The sequence below is a fragment of the Adiantum capillus-veneris genome, chromosome 23, assembly GCF_014529385.1.
Source record: "Adiantum capillus-veneris isolate H3 chromosome 23, ASM1452938v2, whole genome shotgun sequence".
NCBI lineage: Eukaryota > Viridiplantae > Streptophyta > Polypodiopsida > Polypodiales > Pteridaceae > Adiantum > Adiantum capillus-veneris.
In genome coordinates this window covers 24,241,002-24,268,593 of record NC_140953.1, presented here as the reverse complement: position 1 = coordinate 24,268,593, position 27,592 = coordinate 24,241,002, and the positions used below count along the sequence as shown (strand labels likewise).

General features: G+C 44.4%; 1 protein-coding gene across 1 annotated transcript in view; it reads right to left on the bottom strand.

Moving 5' to 3' along the window:
* Positions 1 to 410: 410 nt before the first annotated feature.
* LOC147427525 (diacylglycerol O-acyltransferase 2D-like) overlaps positions 411 to 27,592 on the bottom strand; it is a 49,701-nt gene continuing 22,519 nt past the window's right edge. Inside the window, exons 3-9 of the mRNA XM_086496552.1 lie at positions 4,294 to 4,379; positions 3,542 to 3,648; positions 1,436 to 1,591; positions 1,271 to 1,357; positions 1,091 to 1,188; positions 917 to 1,004; positions 411 to 840 (exon numbers count right to left, since the gene is read on the bottom strand). Coding sequence (XP_086352678.1) covers positions 739 to 840; positions 917 to 1,004; positions 1,091 to 1,188; positions 1,271 to 1,357; positions 1,436 to 1,591; positions 3,542 to 3,648; positions 4,294 to 4,379 — 724 coding nt within the window. The 3' untranslated portion in view covers positions 411 to 738. The remainder of the gene's footprint in view (positions 841 to 916; positions 1,005 to 1,090; positions 1,189 to 1,270; positions 1,358 to 1,435; positions 1,592 to 3,541; positions 3,649 to 4,293; positions 4,380 to 27,592) is intronic.

Sequence of the window (27,592 nt, the reverse complement as noted above, 5' to 3'; positions counted from 1 at the left end):
TTGAAACAAGTCAACAGTATCTCCGACTATTTCAAAATACACGCAACAAAGCAATGCAATTTCCTTTCAGGATGAGCCAACAAATCTAACTTTCAACCCTTACTGAATCAGCCAAGCATAACACTTACCAATCTGCTAACATTCATCATGTTTGCCCTATTCAAAATTAGTTCTGATTTTGTCATCGTAAGATAATCGCCTCAATGTATCCATCCCTTTACCAGCTGAGGGGAAAACGTACATCAGGTTTGTGAGTGAATACCGTTGGCAAAAACATCATCTCCCCAGTAAAACCCATTTCTGAGATCAAATTGGAAATATCTCAATGCCATCGACAAAATTATTTTCTTGCACAAACTTTCATCTTGAAAATCTACTGTGGCATATGCTACACGTCACACACATCTGCATTGAGAAAAAACGAGAGGCATGTACCTTTTAACCAATGAGGCTGCTGATTTAAACAACTTTGTTGCCTCCACCATTAAAGACAGCAACCTACCAGCATCTGTTTCTTTCAGCATGCTAGGCATTTTGTGCATGCATATCAATGTTCAAAAGGCCAACCTTCAATGTAGTGATTGTTCTTGTAAACATCTCAAAGTGTCTAGAACTACTATGTATAGTGTGGGGCATTCCAATGTTTCCTCCTCTGTCCAAACACATGCAACAGAACAGATCCAATGGAAAATGCTGATAATGAGGAAATGAGAACAGCGCGAGCATGTCTACATTGTATCAGTAAACATATAATGGGGTATCTTTATATCCTGCATCTGCCTTATGCCTGTCATAGAGATCCTGAAGGGCAGACAAAAAGAGAGCTTGCACTTCCAGGATCTGAATAAAATAAACAACCGAGTTAGCCTCCAGACTACACAGCTGCGATGTATGTATGCTGAAAATGGAAAGCTACCTCTTCTTGTGTTGGCTGTGGATTCTTCTTCAGCTCAATAGGCTTCCCAATTGCAACATACAAAGGTCGAGGGAAGGGAATAGGGGTTCTGAAAAGAGATATTGCCATCAAACTGAAAAGCAAATACACTACTAAAACAAAATGCTAATTCCACTAAATGAAGAAGATCATTACCCGTACATGCCCCAAAAGAGAAGCGGAGCAAATTTTAGCACGCGAGACATTTCATTGTACAGCATACCCTTAGGCTTCCACCACTTATAAATATGAGTCTGCATAAAGGACCATTATGCCCTTAGAGCCACTTATGTGAGATGATAAACCCAAAAAACGACACCCAAATGGAAGATTTACATGTCCAAAAATGAAAGTAGGCACTAATGGAGCACCCATCTCGATAGCTATGCGTATGAAACCGAACCTTTTCTTCAGATAAACAACCTTAACAAAATCCACCAGATTAGAGCATTAGAAGCGTCAGCAGTCATTCTCATCATAAATGTGAGCTCTTCTGCTTACCTCACGATCAGGTTCCATGTACAACATCTCACTGACCCCTCCAGGGATCAGAACACAACTATAGCCCTGTTTTAAAGAATCTACTACTAGCTTCCTTTTTGCAGGCGCTAGCCCCAACCAAGTCCACACGTGCCTCAAGATTGGAGTATAAAACACCTGAAAAGTATGACAACACCTTCGAAGTAAGAAACCAAACAAGCGCACACCAACCCCACCAGCACGTGCAGACACACTCATTATGCATGCATATTCAAGCATACAGGTTTCTCCCCACATCCATGCCGACCAATGGATACCAAGGATACAAATTTCCCGTTCCACAATTCTCAACATAACAAGCAACATCTCATTCTCCTATCTGTTGATGCAGCACGACTACACGCAATCTTCCATCAAGGTGCCATGGATGAAATATTATTAAAAACTTGTATCATGCAGCCCCTAGCTCCAATAAAGGCACTTTGAAACTTGAAAAAACCTTGAAACATAGCACAAAAAACATAACTGATGTTGATTAGCATTAAATCCACACAAGACTGTTCACAAAATTGATGTGAGCAAACAGCTTTCACCAACAAGTAAAACCTGCACACCTCAAGTAAACTGTGAGCTTGCGCTATGCAGGGGGGTCTGCCCTGCCTGTACAAGTGCTTGCTCTAGAAGACAACAAAAAGAAAATCCAAGCATTAATATGCCACTGTATGTCGTGCCTTTCCGTACATTATGTACAAAAAAGAGGGGTTCAAATGCGCCCGTCAATCAGATGCTCGCAAAAGGCTGCCTGGAAACATTAAGCTGTGCATCATGGGTGCCATTTTGCAGTAGAACACCTCTACTGTGAGATTGATATGCAGTAGACGATCTCATAGAAGAGGCAATCACGGCACCGAGTGTTTGAAACAATTTTGTGAGAGTCAACCCATTGAATGGATAAGCACACACTTGGCCAAATGTCCTAAGGGATGCCAAGAAAAACACATAGGAGGAGCTCAGAATGGTTGGGTGGAGAAGCAGCTGGGTGTTCCTACTCTCCCCCTCTCTTATATTCACGTCATAACTGTGTTGGAGCAAGCTTAGTTGGGTGTCTCTGCTGGGCGTCAGCCCTTGCAAGGGACTGTTAACTGCTGCTTATTCTTTCAAGGGCACTAGCTAGGCATTGTTCGGAGACTTATCACTGAGTATAACATTTAGTCCTGCACCGACTTTCCCTCACTTCACTGAAGTAACATCGTGCACTATCTGGCCTGATGAAACTTGCTTTTGAGCACATTTTGTGGGGCTTTGAGGCCTCCTTTAAGGCTATAAAAAATCCCATTGGGATCCCACTTCCAAGCTTCAATCTTGCCTCCAACCTTCAAGTTCTCAAGCATTTTAGAAGTGAGGCCATTTAAGAAGTGAGCCTTGAGGCCTCTATTTCCACCTCCCAATGCTCCCACTATCTCCAGCTCCTTATACCTCCACTTAGGAACCTCTCCATCCTTCACTTTCTCAACCTCAACCATCCCTCCTTTCATGTCCGCTCTCTTCATCCATCTCCACTCTCTTTGGTTTCCATCCACCCTTCCTCCCTCCCTCCCTCCATCTCTATTAAGCATTCCTCCCTCATCTCTACTGCCTCTGAAGCCTCTCTTTATAATCTATAGCATATGGATGGTGAAAGGGGTGCGGCAGACTGGATTAAATTCTCCCCTTTTTCGTGCAAATAAGTGCTCAATGTGTTTGTCTCTCAAAGTAAATCAAAGTGACTTTTCAAAATAGAGAAAAAATCAAGCATTTCTTGATTGTCGTTTTAATGCCATCCGCAGAACAGCCCTCTTGACGGTCCCCATCCCACATTACTATGTTTTATAGTCTTTAGCACGGTTTTTATGATGGACATAATTTTAGTTGTGCCAAAAAAAATACTAAATTACTGAAAAAAAGTATTTTCCTATCTTTCTTTTCTTTTGTGGGGTGGGGTGGGTGGTGATGGTGGTGGTGTGTGTGTGTGGGTTGTTGTTGGGGGGGGGGGGGGGGCGGGGGCGGGGGCGGGGGGGGGGAGGGGGTTGTTTGTGGTAATGCACGCAAAGATACAACCTCCTGAATGAGAAAGAAAAGAGGGGGTACCGCACTGCTTGCAAATCCTTTAAGCTTTTTAAGAGGAAGCAATCCAGTATTCTCACATAGTCCAACAACCCCAAGTGGTATTACAGCATGAGGCTCCACAGCAAAGACTGTCCCACACACAAGCAATTCAAAAGAAAATGACCATAAGAATCATGTCTGTTTTAAAATAAACCACCACATATCTGAATCAACAAAGAAATAATTTTTCTGCCTAATTAGATGAGATAGTGATACCCTTCTATCACTGCTGCAAACTTCAAAAGTTTTTGGAGTTTTGTGTCTTTATCAGCTCTCCTAAAAATCTTCAACCCCTTATAAACCAGCTAAGTGAGCCTTTGGTTCAGATGCTCAAAACCTTCCTCGTTTTTTTGCTGTGAGCCCTATTGAAACAGAAATTTTTCCCGTTCACGCCACAAGCATGAGAGACTCAGACACACATTCTATTGACAGTTTTCTTAGGCCCAAAAAGACTAGGGAACATTCACTTCAGACGTTCAGAACTTGCAGTAAAATTTGCCCTCCATTTAAAAAGCAAAACAGCAGCCTTCACAAAAAGGACAGCATTCAAGCTTTCCATTTAACCTTTGCCCACGACTTCAAGCTTTCCATTTAAAAAGCAAAACAGCAGCCTTCGTACCCGACTTGGGTAACATTTCTTAGACTTACTTCACACACACACACACACACACACACACCCTCTGCGGCCGAGGCGCCAAAATAAGTAAAGACTCAAGATTTCTAAAAGGCCATACCATATGCTTGATTTGGATCCAGTGCATCTTTATCATCAATAACCACTGTGACAGGAAAATGACCCGGTCCATGTTTGCATACAAACCTGTGGAACAGAGTATTACAAATATTCAAAATACTTAAGTTTAAAACCCTCAATATTGCCCAATTGTTCCCACAAATAAGCACAGTGCTCACTGCTTGAAATACTTTTGAGCTTCTTGAAGTTTTGTCAAACCTTCTAAGGACTCTCCATAGAAAATAGAACTTTCACTGGAGGGGTGGAAAGGTACGTAGCGTTCAGTACGCGTTGGGAACGTAGTACTTAGCTGTATGAATTTTTAAGGTGCGTAGAAATTCGTACCATGATATTTAAAGAACCTAAAGTATAAAACGACGTAGGATATTTGTAATATGTGCATATATACACAAGAGCACATTAGGTCTCCCCAATCTCGGAAATTAAAAAATTCTTTCAAAACATCTCGAGTGCATAAGTGAAGGGTGAGTTTAGGAAATGAAAAGACCATGGAGGTGGAAAGTCAAAAAGACTTTTTGTGCATATAAATAGATACGGTCGAATGCACCTTATACACTTGTGTTTTTCTTCTTAGTTTCCTTTCCTCTAGCGTTTTCAAGCCATTAGGAAAGACTTTTATTTTCTTTAGAGCCATTAGGTGTTAGGTGCAGCGGAATGATTGTTTGCGCTTTGCTCAAGATGAGTGCTCCGAACTGTGCTCAAGGTTCCTTTTAGTTCTTATGGAAGGGAGAGCCTTCCGTTCTTAAAGAGAATGCTATGATCACAAACAAAGTGAATGGACACTGTGCGTGCAAGTGTATGAGACTGAGAGATAGAGAGAGAAGAGAGATACGACACCAAAGACGTTGTAAAACCCTCCTCCGAAGGCCCCACTCTCGTCGACGAGAGTGGTCTACTATTGATTTCACAAGTGGTACAATGCGTATGCAATGGACTGATGCAACTTGGGACTAGACCGATGACGACGACGGTGATGACGACGACGACTTTAGGGCTGAAATCTGTGGTCTTCTATCTGCTGAATTCGGGGCTGTTTCGGTGGCTGAAAATGACTGTTTTGGCTGCGTTTTTATGGCTGAAAATGGGGGTTCTTCTGCATCCAACTAGGGCTGAATTGTCTGCTTCTAATGCCTGCTGAAAACGCTGTACATCTGCTGTCGCTAAGGCTGAAAACCAAAAACGCTGAGGCTGATGTGTAGCGTTAGTAAAACGCTAGGCCAAATCTGGGACTTCTGTTGGCGATTGGGGGAATCTGCAAACGATAGGGGACTGGAGAGGATGGCAATCATGCAAGGGCTGAAAAACGCCTAGTGAAGGAATTGCCCGGCGATGAAGGAAATCCAAAACGCTAGGGGTACTGCTGAGAAGGTGCCTGTTTGTTGAGAATGTGCTCATGCTGCCTCTTCTGCCAGAAAGTCCTAACTTGGGTTTGCTTATATATTAACTTAGCAAAATTGCCCTACCTACTTTTGTTGGAAAGTCACTTAAAAATAATAAGTGAAAAATGTCAAAAATAGGGAAAATAGGCTAAAATCACTGGAAAATTCCCCTGACTGAATCTGATGGATTCTGAAGGGAATACTGATGATCATGCTGTGTACAACCAGAGGATATGTGTTACCAACGTGTGACTACTATCTATCCTTTTTGTTGATTTCTTTCTTATTATTTATTTACTTTCACTTTTTGGAAACACCCCTCGAGAAATCTAACTACCCTGCATTGCATAGCTAGTGTGGAACTGTTCAGAGGAGTCCAGGCCTGAGGGCAAGAGAGCAATAAGGTTGGACAAGGACTATGGTTAGCCAAAGTGGGGTCATTGACTAGCCAAAGTGGAATCCTTTGCTACAGAGGCTACATTTCAATTCTGGGTGTGGCTGCAGTGTACAAAGGGGGTCAGATGACCTAGAAAGATACAATGGCAGCATCTCCTAAAATTTAGGGAACTGCTATTTTGGGACCTGAAAATGTGTCCGCGTCATTACCTCCGGAATGACAAGGGGAACATTTTAATACTCTGCCGTGAAGTCAACTGGGCAACCGGTTGGGAGATTTTTAGGCGGCAACCCCGAAATGGGAAATAAGCTGTAAATGTGCCAAGTGGCACATTTCTGTGCACTTTCCTCATGCAAGAAGAAGTGGTGCTGAATTTATAGCTGGGAGGCTCATTCTGCAAGTCCTGTCAGGTTAAGAGCTATGGAGTGCTTCCTTTCCCTCCTATGTACAGTGCGGTGCCAGGAGTGATGCCCTGCACGCTACGCACTGTCCTCTCTCTCCCCTATGGCAGTATGTTATGCCCCTCTAGTGGGCTTTTCAATTGACCAATGTACAGTTGTGTGGGTTCATGCGCGATTGCCGAGGCAAGAGCCTCTTGCACAGGTACTGGATTAGCTAGCGGCTAATCCCCCGCAGGTACAGGTGAATTCGGAGAGGTTTCACGCCAGAAATCTCGTCCCATTCAAAGGGCTAGTAGCCCTACAGGTGTGGGAGCTCGAGGGCTTGCTACGGATGCGACCAGCACGCAAAATGGAGCCCGAAACAGTAAATTACGGCCTGCTGTGTATTTTTGCAGGTTTAGGGTTTTGGCCCTAAACAGACCCTAATACCCCCAGGAGGTTCGGGGACGCGATGGGACCGCTGTACAGATGATTTGGCGCATTTTCGGGGCTGAAAACAGAGAATTCAGCGTGCTGCAGATTCTCGCCAGGTTTTGCAAAGTGCCCGTATGCGTCGGGAAAGTCATTCAATGCGTGGGAATACTGACTGTGAAGGGTCCTAGTACAGTTATGCTACCAAAATCGGGCCGGAACAGTTGAAATTCAGCCAAGCTTGTGCGAGGCAACTTGTAGGGAACCATAGCATTTATTCCCTCTTTCAAACAATAAAGAAATACCGAAAGGGGCGCCTAAGTTAGGGGCCAATCTGGTGTCGGTCTACTCATACAGGTGCAATCTAGCAGCCTGTATCCCTCTCCCCTTTGTTGTGTCTTGAAAGTACAGGTAAAGTGGGCGACAAATTAAATGGGTGAAAGCAAATAAGGTTTAAGTCTAAAGTCTACCGCCCTTTTTGAAAGTACAGGCCGGTTTCATGGTTCCATCGCCGGGATTAAATCACTTTTTCCCATAGAAGTGAGCCTTGGTCAGGTTGGGCTTGAAGACACAGGGGATCATAGACCAGACACAGAAAATTGCAATTATGGCTGACAGACCAGATGATGTGACTGAAGAGGTTTCCTCTTCGCACGGTCAACAGACACATGAAGTGGGTGAGTCTTCAAGACCACCACAGACGGATGATGATATATTCAAGACCAAGTTGGCTACTGTTGTGGCTATGTTCACACAAGTAATGCAGAATTCGAGGTTTTTAGCCTTTCTGCAACCTTCTCTTCCGTCTCAGCAAGTTGGGTCACTGGATCACATTCAAAAGCCTGTTAAGGCTCGAGCACAGGTGCTTCATATTGCAGAGTCAATGGAAACACATGTACACTTGACGGAGAACATGCAGTCTCCACAACCTGTGCCTAAAGTGCAAGAACACATGGCTGAGATGCCAGTCTTTCAAGCTGTACCAGTTCAGCCAGCCACTTTTCAGCAGCCTATAGCTGGTTCTAATGGGCAAGGAAGCAACCTACAGGCTATGCAACAGGTCTTCCCACCACCTTCAGTACACCCTGGCTATTTTGGAGGTGGATCGGTATTCCAGAGCATGGCTGGTCATGCACCTGGAAATCAGTTTTACACGCCAAGAACAGTATTCGGGGGTGCTCAAACGATGATGCCTAACCTCATGTATGGTGTCACGGACATGCTACCAAGGTTTCAAAGCACTCAGGGCCAATTTGGGATACCACAGGCAAATTTTGGTATGGCTGGAATTACAAATCAGCAGCCAAATATGGCATTTCCAGGTCAACTTAACTGCGGTCAGGGAACACAAATGAACCCTAACAGTGTTTCCATGTTTCACTCACTTCCATATGACAACTTAACGCCGCTGGAGAGGCCGACTCCGTACAAAGAAGGTGGCAAAGGTGTGACATTCACGACCTTTACAGGGTTTGATGACAAGAAGAAGGCTCTCTCATTCCTCCAGCAGTTTGACAAGGCCTATGCAGGGGGGAACTTTACAGAGGCTTCAAAGGTCCGCAAGGCAGCCACTTTCTTGACAGGGAATGCAGGACAATGGTGGACAACTTTATTGCTTCAAGGACAAGCTCCGTCCACATGGATTTACTTCAAGCAGATTTTTGCAGCAGCATGGTTATCTGATGACTTTGAAGCAGATGTCATGACAGAATGGCACCAGCTTAATGCTGCCACTTGCAAGAATCTGGATGACTACAATCGGAAGTTTTGGAAAGCTCAACTTCCAGTAACTTCCTATAGGTTTGTGCCTTTGACAGAACAGATTGAAAAACGTTGTTGTGGCCTACCCAAAGGATTGAGAAAGTACTGCACGAAGACCAAAGTCACTACTTTGACGCAGCTCATCGAGGTAGCAAACACTGGCAATGGTTTGCTCAAGGGAGAAGATTGTGAATTTAATACTGGCATCAAGGAAGGATCGGCCAAGAAAAATTCAACGAAGAAGTATGTTCCCAAGGAGGTTCCTAAAGTGACTCATGAGCCAGCCAACGCAGGGAAAGACAAAGCTACTGCTGAATCAGAAAAGGGACCGGCGAAGAAATGGAAAAGACGTTTTCCTCGCAAGTCGGAAGAGCAAAAGAAGGTCCTGAGATCAGAGAACAAATGCTTCATCTGTGAGCAGCCTGGCCACATTGCTTACAATTGTCCTACAAAGAAAAGGCCAGCTGCTCTGAAGACAAGGAGGACAAGAAAGGAAAGAAGCCCATGGCTGGTCTAGTGTCAGATATGGTGGGCGACAAGCCAAATTCAGATGCAAGTGAGCTTTGCACAACATGGGGAAAGGTCAGGGATCAAACAGTGCTTATCTTCTTTGATCCAGGTGCCAAAGCCAACTTCATTTCCCCAGAATTGGCTTCAAAGTTGGGAATCAGACCTAAAGAGATGGGATATACAGCAGAGGCAGGTTTGGCATGTCCTGGCCATACAGAGGCTGTGACACCCATCATTGGAAAGTTGCGCCTACATATCCAGTCCTATGTAGATGTTGAAGACTTTTACATCATGCCACTGGACGGATGTGATGTGTTAGGTATTCCTTGGTTGTTTCGTGTACAGGGAATCATGGATGCCTACAACAAAAAGATCACTGTACACAGCAGGGGAAAGACTCACATTCTGGATGTAAAGCTTAAAGGGGAGTCTATTCCCATTGTATCAGCTTCTGCTATTACTTCTATAATGAAAAGCATCTTTCTGCGTACTTGGCTTTTGCACGTGAAGTGTCAGATTGTGATGAATCAAATTTATCTGTGCTAGATAAAGAAAGGTCAATGTTTTTACAACAGTATAGTGACTGTTTTTCCGATTCATTACCGTCTCAATTACCGCCAGAGAGACCCGAGGACCATGCGATAGATTTGGTGCCAGGCAGTAGCCCACCAAATAAGCCTCCGTACAGGGTTAGTGCGGCTCAGCAGAAAGAGATAATGAGCCAAATACAAGAGCTGTTAGAAAAGGCGCTGATTCAGCCCAGTTCATCCCCATTCTGTTCTCCAGTGTTGTTGGTGCAGAAAAAGGATGGCTCATGGCGTATGTGCATCGACTACCGTGCACTGAACAAGAATACCATCAAGAATAGGTTCCCTATACCTAGAATTGATGATATTCTGGACAAATTAGAAGGAGCAGCTATGTTTAGCAGGATAGATCTAAAGAGTGGGTACCATCAGATCCGCATTAGATCAAAGGATGTGCACAAGACTGCTTTTAGAACAACGTTTGGCCTTTACGAATTTTTAGTGATGCCCTTTGGTCTCACAAATGCTCCTGCTACGTTCAATAGGATGATGGACAGAATTTTCCGTCCACACCAGCAGTTTGTTGGTACATTCTTTGACGACATGATAGTCTACTCAAAGAATGAAGAGGAGCATAGGCATCACTTGGCCATTGTATTCAAAGAGCTACGCAGCCATAGGTTGCTCATCAATGCAAAGAAAAGTGAATTTTTTCTAGAAGAGATTCATTTTCTCAGACACATTGTCTCAAAGGATGATGTCAGAATGGATCTTGCAAAAGTTGAAGCGATCAAGTCATGGCCAGATTTGAAGACGGTGCACGATGTCCGAAGTTTCTTGGGACTATGCTCCTATTACAGAAGGTTTATCCGAAATTTCATTGAGATTGCTTTACCTTTACATGCTCTTCAAAAGAAGGCAGTCACCTTTAGATGGACACAGAAAGAGATTTCAGCTTTTAATCTCTTAAAGGAAAAGATGACTTCAGATCCAATCATTGTGTTGCCAGATCTTAGGAAGTCATTTGTGGTCCAGTGTGACGCCTGCGGTAGTAGCATTGGTGCAGTGCTAATGCAAGATGGCAGGGTAGTAGCCTATGAGAGTAGAATCTTGCAAGGGCCAGAAAAGACTATGCAAGTCTATGAAAAAGAACTGCAGGCCGTGATTCATGCGCTCTTAAGTTGGAAACACTACCTGCTAGGTGCAGACTTTGTTGTCCAAACGGACCATCGAACCTTGCGATACTTCTTGACACAGGCAAAGTTATCTGAGAAGCATATGCGATGGGCAAATATCTTGTCCATGTTCCACTTTCAGATTGTGCATGTGGAAGGCAAGAAGAACGTTGTGGCTGATGCCTTGTCAAGGAAGCCACAAATTTCAGCTGTGTCAATTCCTTATCATCATGAACTTGATGATATGAGGGAACAGTATGCAAATGATGAAGATTTTACAAGGGTCTTCGAGCAGCTAATGGATGGACAACGTCATGAACACTATCTTCTCAAAGATGGGTTCACGATGATGCATGGCAGATTGTGTGTCACAAAGCCATTGCGACGCAAAGTTATGGAAGAGATTCATGTCCCACCGTATGCAGGGCATCGTGGTATCGATGCTACAATTAAAGCGGTTGAGACATTCTTCTACTGGCCTACATTGAGAAGAGATGTGGATGCCTTTGTGCGAGAATGCCTAATTTGCCAGAAGGTCAAGTTTGACAGGCAAAAGGCACCAGGGTTATTGCAACCACTACCTATTCCAGATAAACCATGGGAAAGTATTGCTATGGATTTTATCTTTGATCTTCCGAGAACGCAGACAGGAAACAATGGTATTTGGACCATCATTTGCAGATTCAACAAGCAGGCTCATTTTATTCCTGTCAGGAAGAAGATAAAGCCAGATCACATGGCACGCTTGTTTATGAGCAATATTTTCAAGTATCATGGCATGCCACAATCGATTGTTAGCGACCGTGATCCACGCATGACAAGTTTGTTCTGGAGAGGCTTGTTTGAGAATATGGGCACAACGCTCAAATTCTCTTCGTCATTTCATCCTCAAACAGATGGGCAGTCAGAAGAGGCAAATTCTATTGTCCTAGATCTACTGAAGTGCTATGTGTCAAAGCATAAAGGAAAATGGGAGCAGTATTTGCCATTGGTGGAGTATGCATACAATAATACAATGCATTCATCAACTGGCAAGGCACCTTTTGAGATAGTTGAAGGTGGCAAGAAAGTTCCTCCTATACTGCATACAAAGGACAAGATATTTGAAGCAGATAAGTATGTTCAGGATATATATGAAATGTACAAGAAGGTCAAAGTGGCCTTGGAAAAGACTCAGGCAAAGCAAAAGAAAGCAGTTGATCGCCACCGTCGTGAAGTCGTATTTTCACTTGGTGATTGGATGCTTCTACGCTTTGAAAAGGCAAGGTTAAAGAAGATGAAGGGCAAGGAAAGACTGTTTCCGAAGCTCAGCATGCGTTACTATGGGCCTTTTCAAGTGTGCGACATAATCAGTGATGTTGCATATAGGCTGAAATTGCCTGACAGTTGGAAGATTCACAATGCGTTTCATGTGAGTCTTCTCAGACCCTATGTGGATGATGTGCCAAAAGATATGCCAGCTAAAGATCAACCGGAAGTCGAGGAACTTGAGGAGATCTTGGTCCCGGAACAAATTTTGGCACATAAAGAAAGAAAAGTGAAAGGCAAGGTTTGCTAGGCGTTACTTGGTAAAGTTCAGAAACTATCCACCAATGGATGCTAAGTGGATGGAAGAAGGTGAACTTGCAGAGTCACCAACTGTGTTATCACTTTACCTTGAAGCCTTCGATCTGCAACCTACCTTGACCCCTTGAGTTTCAAAGCTACAGGATTGTCAGTGTGACAATGGCTTTTGAAACAAATGATGTACATGGTATTTAAGGTGAGCTCAAATCATGTTAGGTGCAGCGGAGTGAATGTTGTATTTTCTCAAGATTAGTGATCTTTATTGCTCAAGGTTCCTTTTAGTTCTTAGGGAAAGAGAGAGCTTTAGAGAAAGAGAGAGCTTTCCGTCTTGTAGAATGTTGTGGTCACGAACAAAGTGAGTGGATATTGTGTGTGCAAGTGAATGAGACTGAGAGAAGGAGAGAGAAGAGATACGACACCCGAGAGGTTGTAAAACCCTCCTCCGAAGGCCCCACTCTCGTCGACGAGAGTGGTCTATTCTTTGATTGCACAAAGGTGTACAATGCGTATGCAATGGACTATGCAACTTGGTCTATGCCGATGACGACGACGGTGACGACGACGACGATGATGATGACGACGACGATGGCTGAAATCTGAGATCTTCTAATCGCTGAATTTCCGGACTGTTTCGGTGGCTGAAAATGACTGTTTTGGCTGCGTTTTCTTGGGCTAAAGATGGGGGTTCATCTGCAACTGAATGGGGGAAATCTTCTAAAGTTCTGCTGCTGAAAACCTGCATTTTCCCATGGCTGAAAACTGCAGATCTGCTGGCGTTTTTGATGGGCTAAAAAACGCTGAAAAAGGCTGAAGTTGCTGTAAAAACGCTGAGGCTGCAAAGCTTGCTGAGGCTGCAAAGCTTGCTGATGCTAGCGTTAGTCCAAGGCTGGAATCGCTGATGATCTGCAAAGCTTGCTGGCGTTTTTATGGCTGAAAACGCTGGGCTGGTCATGCACAAAAACGCTAATGGCTGAGGTACTGCTGATGTCAAAACGCTGATCTGAAATGCTTGGGGGCAATGGTTTGTTGTAGGGGAGAAACACCAAGGAGATGAGTCGATGGAGATGCTAATGATGGGGGCTGCCCGGCGAGGATGGAGACCATAAACGCTGGGGGTGCTGGGGGGTACTGTTGAGGAGTTGCTTGTTGAGCGGGAAGCTCCTGTTGCCTCTTCTGCCAGAAAGTGTGAACTTTAGTTTGCTTATATATTAACTTAGCAAAATTGCCCTACCTACTTTTGTAGGAAAGTCACTTAAAAATAATAAGTGAAAATCCCAATAAATAGGAAATTAGGCTAAATGCACTAGAAAATTCCCCTAACTGATGCGAATGGAGTCTGATGGGAATTCCGATGACCATGCTGTGTGCAACCGGAGGATATGCATCTATGCTAAGTCATTGGGCATGCACGGTCTACGAATAGACTCACAAAAGTGCCAGATCACTGCTAATCTAAACTTGATTGAACTGACTGAACCCTGCTGTGGTGTAGCTTGTCCACGGACACATAGGGTTGGGATGTGTCACGTGACATCCCCTCCTTTTCAAAATGAGGTACTGGTACCGAACTGTATGGCGTCGAGGGATATCGCCAACAGCATCCGGAATCTTGGAAGGGACTCTTCGCCGGCCCACTCTGATGTGTGGGTCGTGCGGTACTTGAACTTCATAAAGGTCTGCAACGCTTGCTTCTTTGGGCCGCGCCGAAAGCGACACAAAGTCTTCTGAATCTCCTTTCTTGCTTCAACTTCGTCTAGAGTCCTGCTTCTTTCGTCTTCAAGAATCTCCATGGCTGAAAATTCATGAAACCATCTCCAACACAAAACCATGAACATACCCATTCTATGTAAAGTGAAGGAAAAAAATCTTCTCTTCGCTAAAGACTGCGTATGCAATGTAGACGAACATAGAGACGGAGTGACAACCCGTTCATCAAACACATGCAAACAATGCGGTCGAATCTTTTCTGTTTGATCGAAATCAATCAATTGTGGCAAATCACAATGGAAATGCCCATGCTTGGTGCTCATACAATCATGTGCTCTTTCGGAAACTGTGTCATGCCAAGGAAGAGACATGGAATGTGACTTCCTGACATACAAACTTTTCAACTTTTTATGAACAATCCGCGTACATTCGTGCTCATCCATGAGAGAAACGTGCTCAACATACAATATGTCATGCCTAGGAAAAGGGACACATAACGATGCTGACTAAAATACAGGAAACCTTCACGAATGAAACACTCGAACAATGCGTGCGTACCAAGCATGCGAACACATAATACTTCCTGTGATGGTTCTTTGGACCAAGGCTCGAGAGCCAAGATCGGTTCGTCCTGAATAATCAAATCGTTCTGTAGGGGTTCTTTGGACCTCGACTCGAAAGCCAAGATCGCTTTTTCGTGATTGATCGAATCTACAACGAGGTTAGCTTCGCTAGAAAAAGCATCAACTAACACATCATCCTTGTGAACAATCACATCATCTTCATGCAACTCATCATGCTTGTGAGAAATCACATCTTGATCATCATGCAAATCATCATGCTTGTCTTTATCATTCAAATCATCATGCTTATCATTGGCATCCAAATCATCATGCTTATCATTGTGCTTCAAATCATCATGCAAGTCATTGTCAATCAAATCATCATCATGATTCGCACAATCATGCAAATCCTGTGTGTCATGCTGTGGAGAAAAAGAGACTGAGAGAGTCTCCTTATCTCGAATCCTTTCAACCCTGTCCTGCATATTAGCAATGAGAGATGGAGAAGGAACAATGTCCTCTCCATGAAAGACGGTAGGAGAATCACTTTTGGCATTGATAGTTAAAGTGCTAGCCTCCCAATCAACGAGAGGGTTGATTTCACGAAACCATTTCATGCCTAAAATCATCACACATCCTGAGAGAGAAGAAACAACAAATCTTCTAGTGAAGGCAGTCTGTTGAATTGCAAACAACACATCAAGGCACTCCTTCATGATGAGAGCGTCCATACCAGGACGAAAGCCAGAGACCTCGATAAGAGATCTCGGACTAACTTCGAGGCGGGCTCTCTCAACAAGAGAGGGGCTGATCACATCATGCATACTACCTGGGTCAAACAATATGACAAAACGGTGCCCCGACGTACGACCATAACATTTAATGAGAAACTGTGGACACAATCGTGTTATCATTCATTGCATTGACAGATATAGTGGGTGTTGTGGGTTCTTTAGATTCATTCGATTCAAGCTTAGGACATGTTCGTTTTATGTGACCCTTAATGTGACAATGAAAACAACGACCTTCTTTAGAATACGTGCTTTGTTCTTCCGAAGTGATGTAACCTCCTACAATTCCTTGTGCTACCTTTTCATCTAAAGTAAGCTTAGGTTTAGCAATTGTGTTAACCTCACCCTTAGATTCATTGGAAGAATTCTGTGATGAGAGACTGTTGGAAGATTGGTTAGAAGAGTTATCATTCTTACCATTCTTACCGTTCTTACCGTTCTGAGGGTTCTGAGAAGTCTGCGAGGTACTTGTGGAAGTCTTGTTCTCCTTAGGCTTTCCTTTGTTGTGCTTCATCTCGTGGGCGAGAGCAATGGCTACCGCTTTGTTGAGATCGATTGGATCGAGTACCTCGACATCATACTTGATATACTCGTCCAATCCGTAAAGAAATGCCTCCTTGCGCTTCGCATCCGATTTGCGTAATTGAGTGCCGAGCTGCAAAACCCGATTAGAGAAAGACATAACCGGCGTACCGTTTTGCTTGAGAGCTCGCCAATCGTCCTTTAGTCGTGCAAGGTAATGAGGTGGCATAAACCGCGCCTTGAGCTTGTCTTGCAAATCAGCCCAACTAAAAGAGAGGGGCGTGAGATCATCGGTTGCCTCTAGGTGCGTGGCTAGCTGTGCCTCTTGCCAAGCCTGATACCAATTTATGGCATCACCGGCAAGGTACATAGCTGCCGTCAAAACTTTGCTATTGCCTGTTTTCTTAGTTGTCGCAAAATTTAATGCAACCAAGAATGAATAACAGTAGCATCCATCTTACCGTCATACTTACTGAAAGTCAACTTCTCTGTGACTCGATTGTGTGAATCCGCCTCGTGGCTTGCGCCACTTGACGAACTCCCACGATCTTTGGGTGATTCGGCCTTCAAGGCTAGGACTTGGGAAATAAACTCTTGTTGACGAATCTCCCTTTGAGCTTCTCGCTCGGCGTCCCTTTCTGCTTTGCGTTCTTTGCGTTCAATGCGCTCGCGTTCGAGGGCAAGTCGCTGGTCTTCTTATCTTGCGGCAATTGCAATGCGCTCACGTTCCTGAGCAAGGCGCTCACGTTCCTAAGCAAGTCGATGTTCTTCTTGTTGTGCAACAAGTTTGTCATTTTGTTTTTCGCGCTCGCGGTCCTTGGCTTCTTGTGCACGGTTCTTTGCCGCTTGTTCATCTGCTTTGCTTGCGAGTTGTTCCAAGGCAACTCGATTCGTTTCTTGTTGTCGTGTCATCATGTCCAACATTGACTTGACCATCATCTCCATAGGAGTGAGGACAACTCGTGGCGTAGATGGCGAAGGGGGAGAGTCGGAAGAGTCGGAAAAATCTCCTGGTGGAGAAAATCCTTCGTCGCCTCTCTCATGCTCATCACCTGAATGCGAAGTATCCATGCCGCTTCGGGTGACGACCATGCACTAGAATCTGTGGTTCTTAAGTTCACGAGGAACTTGGATTCTTGAGGTTCTTGAGGTTCTTGAGTCTTGAGGGTCTTGGGTTCTTGGGGTTTTCTTTCGCTTGCAAATCGCGTTGGAGAAGGATCTTCTCTTCACCCGAGTTCTACCCTTTTCTGCGGGCGCACCCCTTGGGGGCCTTGCGCTCACACCAAGGTTGCTTTATCCCACCTCACGTCAATTGGTCGGCCGCTAAGTGCACGGTCCGCTCTCAATGAGTGAAAAGAGACACAAGGGGAGGCTGGACAAGCCCTTCTTTCTTGGGATTCCTGTTACTCTTCAACAAAACACGATTAGGAATCGCCACGCCCCAAGTAAACTTGGGTTCGTGCGATCGCAATAAGCAAAAAAAATTCTTGTTGTTCTTGTGGTTCTTTCCTTGAGTAATGCAGAACACTTCCAAAGCTCTGATACCAATGTTAGGTGCAGCAGAATGAATGTTGTATTTTCTCAAGATTAGTGATCTTTATTGCTCAAGGTTCCTTTTAGTTCTTAGGGAAAGAGAGAGCTTTCCGTCTTGTAGAATGTTGTGGTCACGAACAAAGTGAGTGGATAATGTGCGTGCAAGTGAATGAGACTGAGAGAAGGAGAGAGAAGAGATACGACACCCGAGACATTGTAAAACCCTCCTCCGAAGGCCCCACTCTCGTCGGCGAGAGTGGTCTATTCTTTGATTGCACAAAGGTGTACAATGCGTATGCAATGGACTATGCAACTTGGTCTATGCCGATGACGACGACGATGGCGACGACGACGACGACGATGGCTGAAATCTGAGATCTTCTAATCGCTGAATTTCGGGACTGTTTCGGTGGCTGAAAATGACTGTTTTGGCTGCGTTTTCTTGGGCTAAAGATGGGGGTTCATCTGCAACTGAATGGGGGAAATCTTCTAATGTTCTGCTGCTGAAAACCTGCATTTTCCCATGGCTGAAAACTGCAGATCTGCTGGCGTTTTTGATGGGCTAAAAAACGCTGAAAAAGGCTGAAGTTGCTGTAAAAACGCTGAGGCTGCAAAGCTTGCTGATGCTAGCGTTAGTCCAAGGCTAGAATCGCTGATGATCTGCAAAGCTTGCTGGCGTTTTTATGGTTGAAAACGCTGGGCTGGTCATGCACAAAAACGCTAATGGCTGAGGTACTGCTGATGTCAAAACGCTGATCTGAAATGCTTGGGGGCGATGGTTTGCTGTAGGGGAGAAACACCAAGGAGATGAGTCGATGGCGATGCTGATGATGGGGGCTGCCCGGTGAGGATGGAGACCATAAACGTTGGGGGTGTTGGGGGGTACTGTTGAGGAGTTGCTTGTTGAGCGGGAAGCTCCTGTTGCCTCTTCTGCCAGAAAGTGTGAACTTTGGTTTGCTTATATATTAACTTAGCAAAATTGCCCTACCTACTTTTGTAGTAAAGTCACTTAAAAATAATAAGTGAAAATCCCAATAAATAGGAAATTAGGCTAAATGCACTGGAAAATTGCCCTAACCGATGCGAATGGATTCTGATGGGAATTCCGATGATCATGCTGTGTGCAACCGGAGGATATGCATCTATGCTAAGTGATTGGGCATGCACGGTCTACGAATAGACTCACAAAAGTGCCAGATGACTGCTAATCTAAACTTGACTGAACTGACTGAACCCTGCTGTGGTGTAGCTTGTCCACGGACACATACGGTTGGGGTGTGTCACGTGACAAATCAAGTACACGTTACATGAATGTTAGAGCTATACAGATTGTCAGTTTGGCAATTGCTCTTATGGAATGTCCAAAAGTTTGGTTAGTGCTATAGAAGTGAGTATTTCTTGTCAGTTTGTCAAGGATACAGTAATTGCTTCTATTAAAGGGTACATGTGTAACTGCATTCTTAAACTGTCGGTTTGGGTATGCTCGTAAGTGTTACTGGGCCCAACGTGTATTATAAGACAGTGGTAAAATGTGTAGCTACCATTTTGTCATTGGAAAGTTAGTGACTCAAGGCAATGGCAGAGTGCGAAGCTACCACTATGTCATTGGGACAGGGTTCACAGGCAAGCAATACATGTGTTGACGAGGTGTTGAATACACCAGGGCTGACAATGAGCATGTATGTGTCGTACATGTGTCGATAGGTGTTGAATACATCAGTGTTGATTGTGAGAATGTACGACATAGATGCAAACGAGGACGTTTGAGATTTCAAGAGGGGGGTATGTCACTAGCGTGTGACTACTATCTATCGTTTTTGTTGATTTCTTTCTTATTATTTATTTACTTTCACTTTTTGGAAACACCCCTCGGGAAATCTAACTACCCTGCATTGCATAGCTAGTGTGGAACTGTTCAGAAGATTCCAGGCCTGAGGGCAAGAGAGCACTAAGGTTGGACAAAGACTATGGTTAGCCAAAGTGGGATCATTGACTAGCCAAAGTGGAATCCTTCGCTACAGAGGCTACATTTCAATTCTGGGTGTGGCTGCAGTGTACAAAGGGGGGCAGATGACCTAGAAAGATACAATGGCAGCATCTCCTAAAATTTAGGGAACTGCTATTTTGGGACCTGAAAATGTGTCCGCATCATTACCTTCGAAATTACAAGGGAAACATTTTAATCCTCTACCGTGAAGTCAACTGGGCAACCGGTTGGGAGATTTTTAGGCGGCAACCCCGAAACGGGAAATAGGCTGTAAATGTGCCAAGTGGCACATTTCTGTGCACTTTCCTCATGCAAGAAAAGTGGCGCTGAATTTATAGTTGGGAGGCCCATTCTGCAAGTCCTGTCTAGGTTAAGAGCTATGGAGTGCTTCCTTTCCCTCCTATGTACAGTGCGGTGCCAAGAGTGATGCCCTGCACGCTACGCACTGTCCTCTCTCTCCCCTATGGCAGTATGTTATGCCCCTCTAGTGGGCTTTTCAATTGACCAATGTACAGTTGTGTGGGTTCATGCGCGATTGCCGAGGCAAGAGCCTCTTGCACAGGTACTGGATTAGCTAGCGGCTAATCCCCTGCAGGTACAGGTGAATTCAGAGAGGTTTCACGCCAAAAATCTCGTCCGATTCAAAGGACAAGTAGCCCTACAGGTGCGGGAGCTCGAGGGCTTGCTACGGATGCGACCAACACGCGAAACGGAGCCCGAAACAGTAAATTACAGCCTGCTGTGTATTTTTGCAAGTTTAGGGTTTTGGCCCTAAACGGACCCTAATACCCCAGGAGGTTTGGGGACGCGAGGGGACCGCTGTACAGGTGATTTGGCGCATTTTCGGGGCTGAAAACAGAGAATTCAGCGTGCTGCAGATTCTCGCCAGATTTTGCAAAGTGCCAGTATGCGTTGGGAAAGTCATTCAATGCGTGGGAATATTGACTGTGAAGGGTCCTAGTACAGTTATGCTGCCGAAATCGGGCCGGAACAGTTGAAATTCAGCCAAGCTTGTGTGGGGCAGCTTGTAGGGAACCACAGCGTTTATTCCCTCTTTTAAACATTAAAGAAATACCGAAAGGGACGCCTAAGTTAGGGGCCAATCTGGTGTCGGTCTACTCATACAGGTGCAATCTAGTAGCCTGTATCCCTCTCCCCTTTGTTGTGTCTTGAAAGTACAGGTAAAGTGGGCGACAAATTAAATGGATGAAAGCAAATAAGGTTTAAGTCTAAAGTCTACCGCCCTTTTTGAAAGTACAAGCCGGTTTCAATATGCATCTATGCTAAGTGACTGGGCATGCACGGTCTACAAATAGACTCACAAAAGTGCCTGATCACTTCTAATCTAAACTTGACTGGACTGACTGAACCATGATCATGCTGTAGCTTGTCCACGGACACATAGGGTTGGATGTGTCACGTGACATCCCCTCCTTTTCAAAGTGAGGTACTGGTACCGAACTGTATGGCGTCGAGGGAGATCGCCAATAGCATCCAGAATCCTGGAAGGGACTCTTCGCCGGCCCACTACGATGTGTGAATCGTGCGGTACTTGAACTTCGTAAAGGTCTGCAACGCTTGCTTCTTTGGGCCGCGCCGAAAGCGACACAGTCTCCTGTGGCTCCTTCGATGCTTCAACTTCGTCTACAGTCGTGCTTCTTTCTTCTTCAAGAATCTCCATGGCTGAAAATTCCTGAAACCATTTCCAACACAAAAACATGAACATACCCATTCCATGTAAAGTGAATGGAAAAAATATTGTCTTCCTCAAAGACTGTGCATGCTATGTAGATGAACAAAGAGACGGAGTGCCAACCCGTTCATCAAACACATGCAAACAATGCGATCGAATCTTTCTTTTTTGATCTAAAGCAATCAACTCTGGCAATTCACAACGGAAATGCCAATGCTTGGTGCTCATACTTTTATGTGCTCTTTTACAACTGTCATGCCAAGGAAGAGACATGGAATGTGACTTCCTTACATACATACTTTTCATCTTTTCATGAAAAATCCGCATACATTCGTGCTCATCCATGAGAGAAACATGCTCAACATACAATATGTCATGCCTAGGAAAAAGAATCACATAACGATGCTGACTAAAATACAGGAAACGATCACGAATGAAACACTCGAACAATGCGTGCGTATCAATCATGTAAACACATAATACTTCCTGTGAGGGTTCTTTGGACCTCGACTCGAAAGCCAAGATCGGTGCTTCCTGAATGATCGAATCGTCCTGTGGGGCCTATTTGGGATCTATCGAATCTTCTTGTGGGGTTCTTTGGACCTCGACTCGAAAGTCAAGATCGATCCTTCGTGATTGATCGAATCTACAACAAGGTTAGCTTCGCTAGAAAAAGCATCCACTAACACATCATCCTCGTGAACAATCACATCTTCTTCATGCAACTCATCATGCTTCTGAGAAATCACATCTTGATCATGCAAATCATCATGCTTGTCATTGTCATCCAAATCATCATGCAAATCATTGTCAATCAAATCATCATCATGCTTCACACAATCATGCAAATCCTGTGTATCATGCTGTGGAGAAAAAGAGACAGAGAGAGTCTCCTTCTCCTGAATCCTTTCAATCTTGTCCTGCATATTAGCAATGAGAGATGGAGAATGAGCAATGTCCTCTCCATGAATAACAATAGGAGAATCACTTGTGGCATTGAGAGTTATAGTGTTAGTCTTAAAATCCATGAGAGCGTCATTATCACGAAGCCATCGAATGCCCAAAATCATATCATATCCTGAGAGAGGAGAAACAACAAATCTTCTAGTGAAGGCAGTCTGTTGAATTGCAAACAACACATCAAGGCATTCCTCCGTGATGAGAGCGTCCATATCGGGACGAAAGCTAGAGACCTCGATAGGAGATCTCGGACTAACTTCGAGGCGGGCTCTCTGAACAAGAGAGGAACTGATCACATCATGCATACTACCTGGGTCAAACAATATGACAAAACGCTGCCCCGACGTACGACCATAACATTTAATGAGAGAATCATCAATGGGAGGGTCATGAGAAACTTGGGACACACTCGTGTTATCATTAACTGCATTGACAGAGGAAGTGGGTTCTGTGGATTCTTTAGATTCATTCAATTCAAGCTTAGGACATATTCTTTTTATGTGACCCTTAATGTGACAATGAAAACAACGACCTTCCTTAGAATAAGTGCTTTGTTCTTCCGACGTGATGTATCCTCCTACAATTCCTTGTGCTACCTTTTCATCTGGAGTAAGCTTAGGTTTAACAATTGTGTTAGCCTTACCCTTAGATTCATTGGAAGAATTCTTTTCTGAGAGACTGTTGGAAGATTGGTTAGAAGAGTTACCATTCTTACCGTTCTGAGCAGTCTGCGAGGTACTTGTGGAAGTCTTGTTCTCCTTAGGCTTTCCCTTGTTGTGCTTCATCTCCTGTGCGAGAGCAATCGCTACCGCCTTGTTGAGATCGATTGGATCGAGTACCTCGACATCGTACTTAATATAGTCGTCCAATCCAAAGAGAAAAGCCTCTTTGCGCTCATCATCCGATTTCCGTAATTGAGTACCTAGCTACAAAACACGATTAGAAAAAGACATAACCGACATACCATTTTGCTTAAGAGAGCGCCAATCGTCCTTCAATCGTGCGAGGTACTGAGGTGGCATAAACCGCGCCTTGAGCTTGTCTTGGAGATCAGCCCAATTGAAGGAAAGGGGCGTGAGTTCGTCGGCTTCCTCTAGGTGCGCGGCTAGCTGTGCCTCTTGCCATGCGTGGTACCAATTGATGACATCACCGGCAAGGTACATAGCTGCCGTCAAAACTTTGCTATTTCCTGTCCTCTTAGTTGTCGCAAAATAAGCAATAAATTGATGCAACCAAGAATGAATAACCGTAGCATCCATCTTACCGTCATACTAACCGAAGGTCAACTTCTCTGTGACTAGATGGTTGGAATCCGCATCGTAGCTTGCACCACTTGAGGAACTATCACGATCCTTGGGTGGTTCGGTCTTCGAGGCAAGTACCTTTCAAACCAATTCTTGAGTTCGTAGTTCTCTTTGAGCCTCTCGCTCGACCTCCAAGGCCGCGCTTCGTGCTGCCACTTCCAACTTTCTTAGTTCTTTTCTTTCTTTTCCATAGGAGTTAGTACAACTCGTGGCGTAGATGGCGAAGGGGGAGGGTCGAAAAAGTCTCCTGGTGAGGAAAAATCTTCGCCGCCTCTCTCATCCTTATCACCTGTATGCGAAGTATCCATTCCGCTTCGGGTGACGACCATGCACTATGATCTTTGGTTCTTAAGTTCACGAGGAACTTGGGTTCTTGAGGGTCTTGGGTTCTTGGGTTCTTGAGGATCTTGAGGTTTTCTTTCGCTTGCAAATCGCAATTGAGAAGGATCTTCTCTTCACCCGAGTTCTACTCTTTTCCGCGGGCGCACCCCTTGGCGGCCTTGCGCTCACACCAAGGTTGCTTTTTCCCACCTCACTTCGATTGGCCGGCCGCTAAGTGCACGGTCCACTCTCAATGAGTGAAAAGAGACACAAGGGGAGGCTGGACAAAGCCCTTCTTTCTTGGGATTCCTGTCACTCTTCAACAAAACACGATTAGGAATTGACAAGCCCAAGCGAACTTGGATTCGTGCGACCTCAACAAGCAAAAAAATTTCTTGTGGTTCTTTCCTTGAGTGATACAGAACACTGCCAGAGATCTGATACCAATGTTAGGTGCAGCGGAATGATTGTTTGCGCTTTGCTCAAGATGAGTGCTCCGAACTGTGCTCAAGGTTCCTTTTAGTTCTTATGGAAGGGAGAGCCTTCCGTTCTTAATGAAAGAATGCTATGATCACAAACAAAGTGAATGGACACTGTGCATGCAAGTGTATGAGACTGAGAGATAGAGAGAGAAGAGAGATACGACACCAGAGACGTAAAACCCTCCTCCGAAGGCCCCACTCTCGTCGGCGAGAGAGGTCTACTATTGATTGCACAAGTCATACAATGCGTATGCAATGGACTGAAGCAACTTGGGACTAGGCCGGTGACGACGACGGTGATGATGACGACGTCTTTAGGGCTGAAATCTGTGGTCTTCTATCTGCTGAATTCAGGGCTGTTTCGGTGGCTGAAAATGACTGTTTCGGCTGCGTTTTTATGGCTGAAAATGGAGGTTCTTCTGCATCCAACTAGGGCTGGATTGTCTGCTTCTAATGCCTGCTGAAAACGCTGTAGATCTGCTGTCGCTAAGGCTGAAAACCAAAAACGCTGAGGCTGATGTGTAGCGTTAGTAAAACGCTAGGCCAAATCTCCAAATCTGGGACTTCTGTTGGCGATTAGGGGAATCTGCAAACGCTAGGGGACTAGAGAGGATGGCGATCATGCAAGGGCTGAAAAACGCCAAGTGAAGGAATTGCCCGGCGATGAAGGAAATCCAAAACGCTGGGGGTACTGCTGAGAAGGTGCCTGTTTGTTGAGCATGTGCTCCTGCTGCCTCTTCTGCCAGAAAGTGCTAACTTGGGTTTGCTTATATATTCACTTAGCAAAATTGCCCTACCTACTTTTGTTGGAAAGTCACTTAAAAATAATAAGTGAAAAATGTCAAAAATAGGGAAAATAGGCTAAAATCACTGGAAAATTCCCCTGACTGAATCTGATGGATTCTGAAGGGAATACTGATGATCATATTGTGTGCAACCAGAGGATATGCATCTATGCTAAGTGACTGGGCATGCACGGTCTACGAATAGACTCACAAAAGTGCCAGATCACTTCTAATCTAGACTTGACTGGACTGACTGAACCCTGATCATGCTGTAGCTTGTCCTCGGACACATAGGGTTGGATGTGTCACGTGACATTAGGAAAGCCTTTTTCTTTTTTTTTTTTTATGTTCATATATACACAAGATCACAAATCGTAACATGGTATGAAGTTACTACTCAAGAGTCAAATGATAGAAGTCGATTTTGTCTGTTCTATAAGACTTTCCCTAATTGGTAATTAATATGATTTTATGAGGATGCAATAACTCACCGTTGGTAGAATATTCCACTCTTCTAAGCTTTCAAAAGTGATTAATGATTAAATATTCCACTCTTCTAAGCTTTCAAAAGTGATTAATGATTAAATACATTTTGTAATGTAAGTTTTTAATGTACCCACATACATTACGACCCATACGTACCGGTACACATTCTGTATGGCCGTACAGTATGATTGGATCCATATGTTGCACTTATCCTACCTTGATCCCCATCATCAACATTTTAACATTTGCCTTCACAACCTCCTATGCACATAGGACCCAGGTATTACAATTCAAAGAAGCAAATGACCCACACAATACAGTTGTCACAACTTGGTAACATGGCATGTTGGCACCAAAAAGGAATGGAGGAGAAGTCGGAGCACGACTTGCACTTGATCAATGGACCCGTCCTTGGCGGCAACAGTCTGCCTTTTGCAACGGGAATCACGACCAAATTATGTTTAGAACTCAATTTTGTCGAGAGTCTCTAATTTAGAGAGATAAAGCTTTGCTCAAATAAATTTTTGCTCTGTTTTAGAGAGAGAAAATCAGCACTCTCTAGAGAGGAGAGAATCTAGAGAGAAAATCGGTGCGCGGCCTAGAGGATTTTGACTTTGACAAAGAGACTGACATGGACCATCTTTCTAGAGAGAGTGTGTGAGTGGCCAAATGAACGCAATGATTAGTTGAGTCTATGACCTCGACACAAAATGAATACAATGATTAGTTGAGTCTATGACCTCGACGCAAAATGAACGCAATGATTAGTTGAGTCTATGATCTCAGCGCAAAAACCCTGACCCTAAAACCCATCACATAACACCCTCTAAAATGAAAGCAATCGTCCTCGATGGGATGTCACGTTGACACATCTAACCCTATGTGTACGTGGACAAGCTACTTCATGACAAGGGTTCAATCAGTCCAATCAATCTAGCTTAGGAAGTGTTCTGGCACTTTTGTGAGTCTGTTCGTAGACCGTGCATGCCCAGGCACTTAAGAGTAGATGCATATCCTCTGGTTGCACACAGCATGATCGTCAACATTACCATCAGAAACCATCAAGAGCATTTTCCAGTGCATAAAACCTATTTTTCCTATTTTTGCCAATCTTCACTAATTATTTTTAAGTGACTTTTTGTTGGGAACTAGGTAGGGCAATTTTGCTAAGATAATATATAAGCAAACCTAGCGCTATCACAATCTGGCAGAAGAGGAGGAAGTGCACAAACAATTCACTTTGCAACAAGCATCTCCCTCTCCCTCTCAAGCAAGAACCACCCCCCTTAAGCCCTGGCGTTTTCAGCCCTAAACCATCAGCGTTTTCAGCCCTAAACTCCAGCGTTTTCCAACAGCAAAGCCAGCGTTTTCAGCCCCATAGACCTGGCACTTTTAGCACCATAGCCAGCGTTTGTGAAGCCTACAGTTCAGCGTTTTCAAGTCAGCAAACCAGCGTTTTACACAGAGCAAACCAGCGTTTTGCTAGCAACAGAGTTGGCATTTTTTGCAACAGCATCATCATCGATTTCAGCAGTTCAAATCAGCATTCTCCTGCAAGCAAAATCATTAGATCGTCGTCGCCGTCGACTGCAACCTAGACCCACTTGGCATCAGCATCTTTTACCAGTTTTGTGCAATCAATAGCATAGACCTCTCTCGCCATCGAGAGAGGGGCCCTTGGAGGAGGGTTTGACAACTTGTATGGTGTCGTATTCTTCTCTCTCTATCTCTCAGTCTCAGCACCTTCATTCACAGTGTTTATCCACTTTGTTTGTGATCACTTGCACTCTCTCATTATAGGAGAGAAGGCTCTCCCTTCCCTAAGTAAAAGGAACCTTGAGCACAGTTCGGAGCACTCATCTTGAGCAAAGTTCAACATTCACTTCCGCTGCACCTTACAAAAAGGGACATGTTACCCCCGTTTCTATGGATTTGGGCTCAGTTTCAGTGAGATTAAAAGCTCTCAAGCGAGTAATTGCTTCTTCCAAAGTTTTTGGCGCACTTCTTTTTACCTCTCG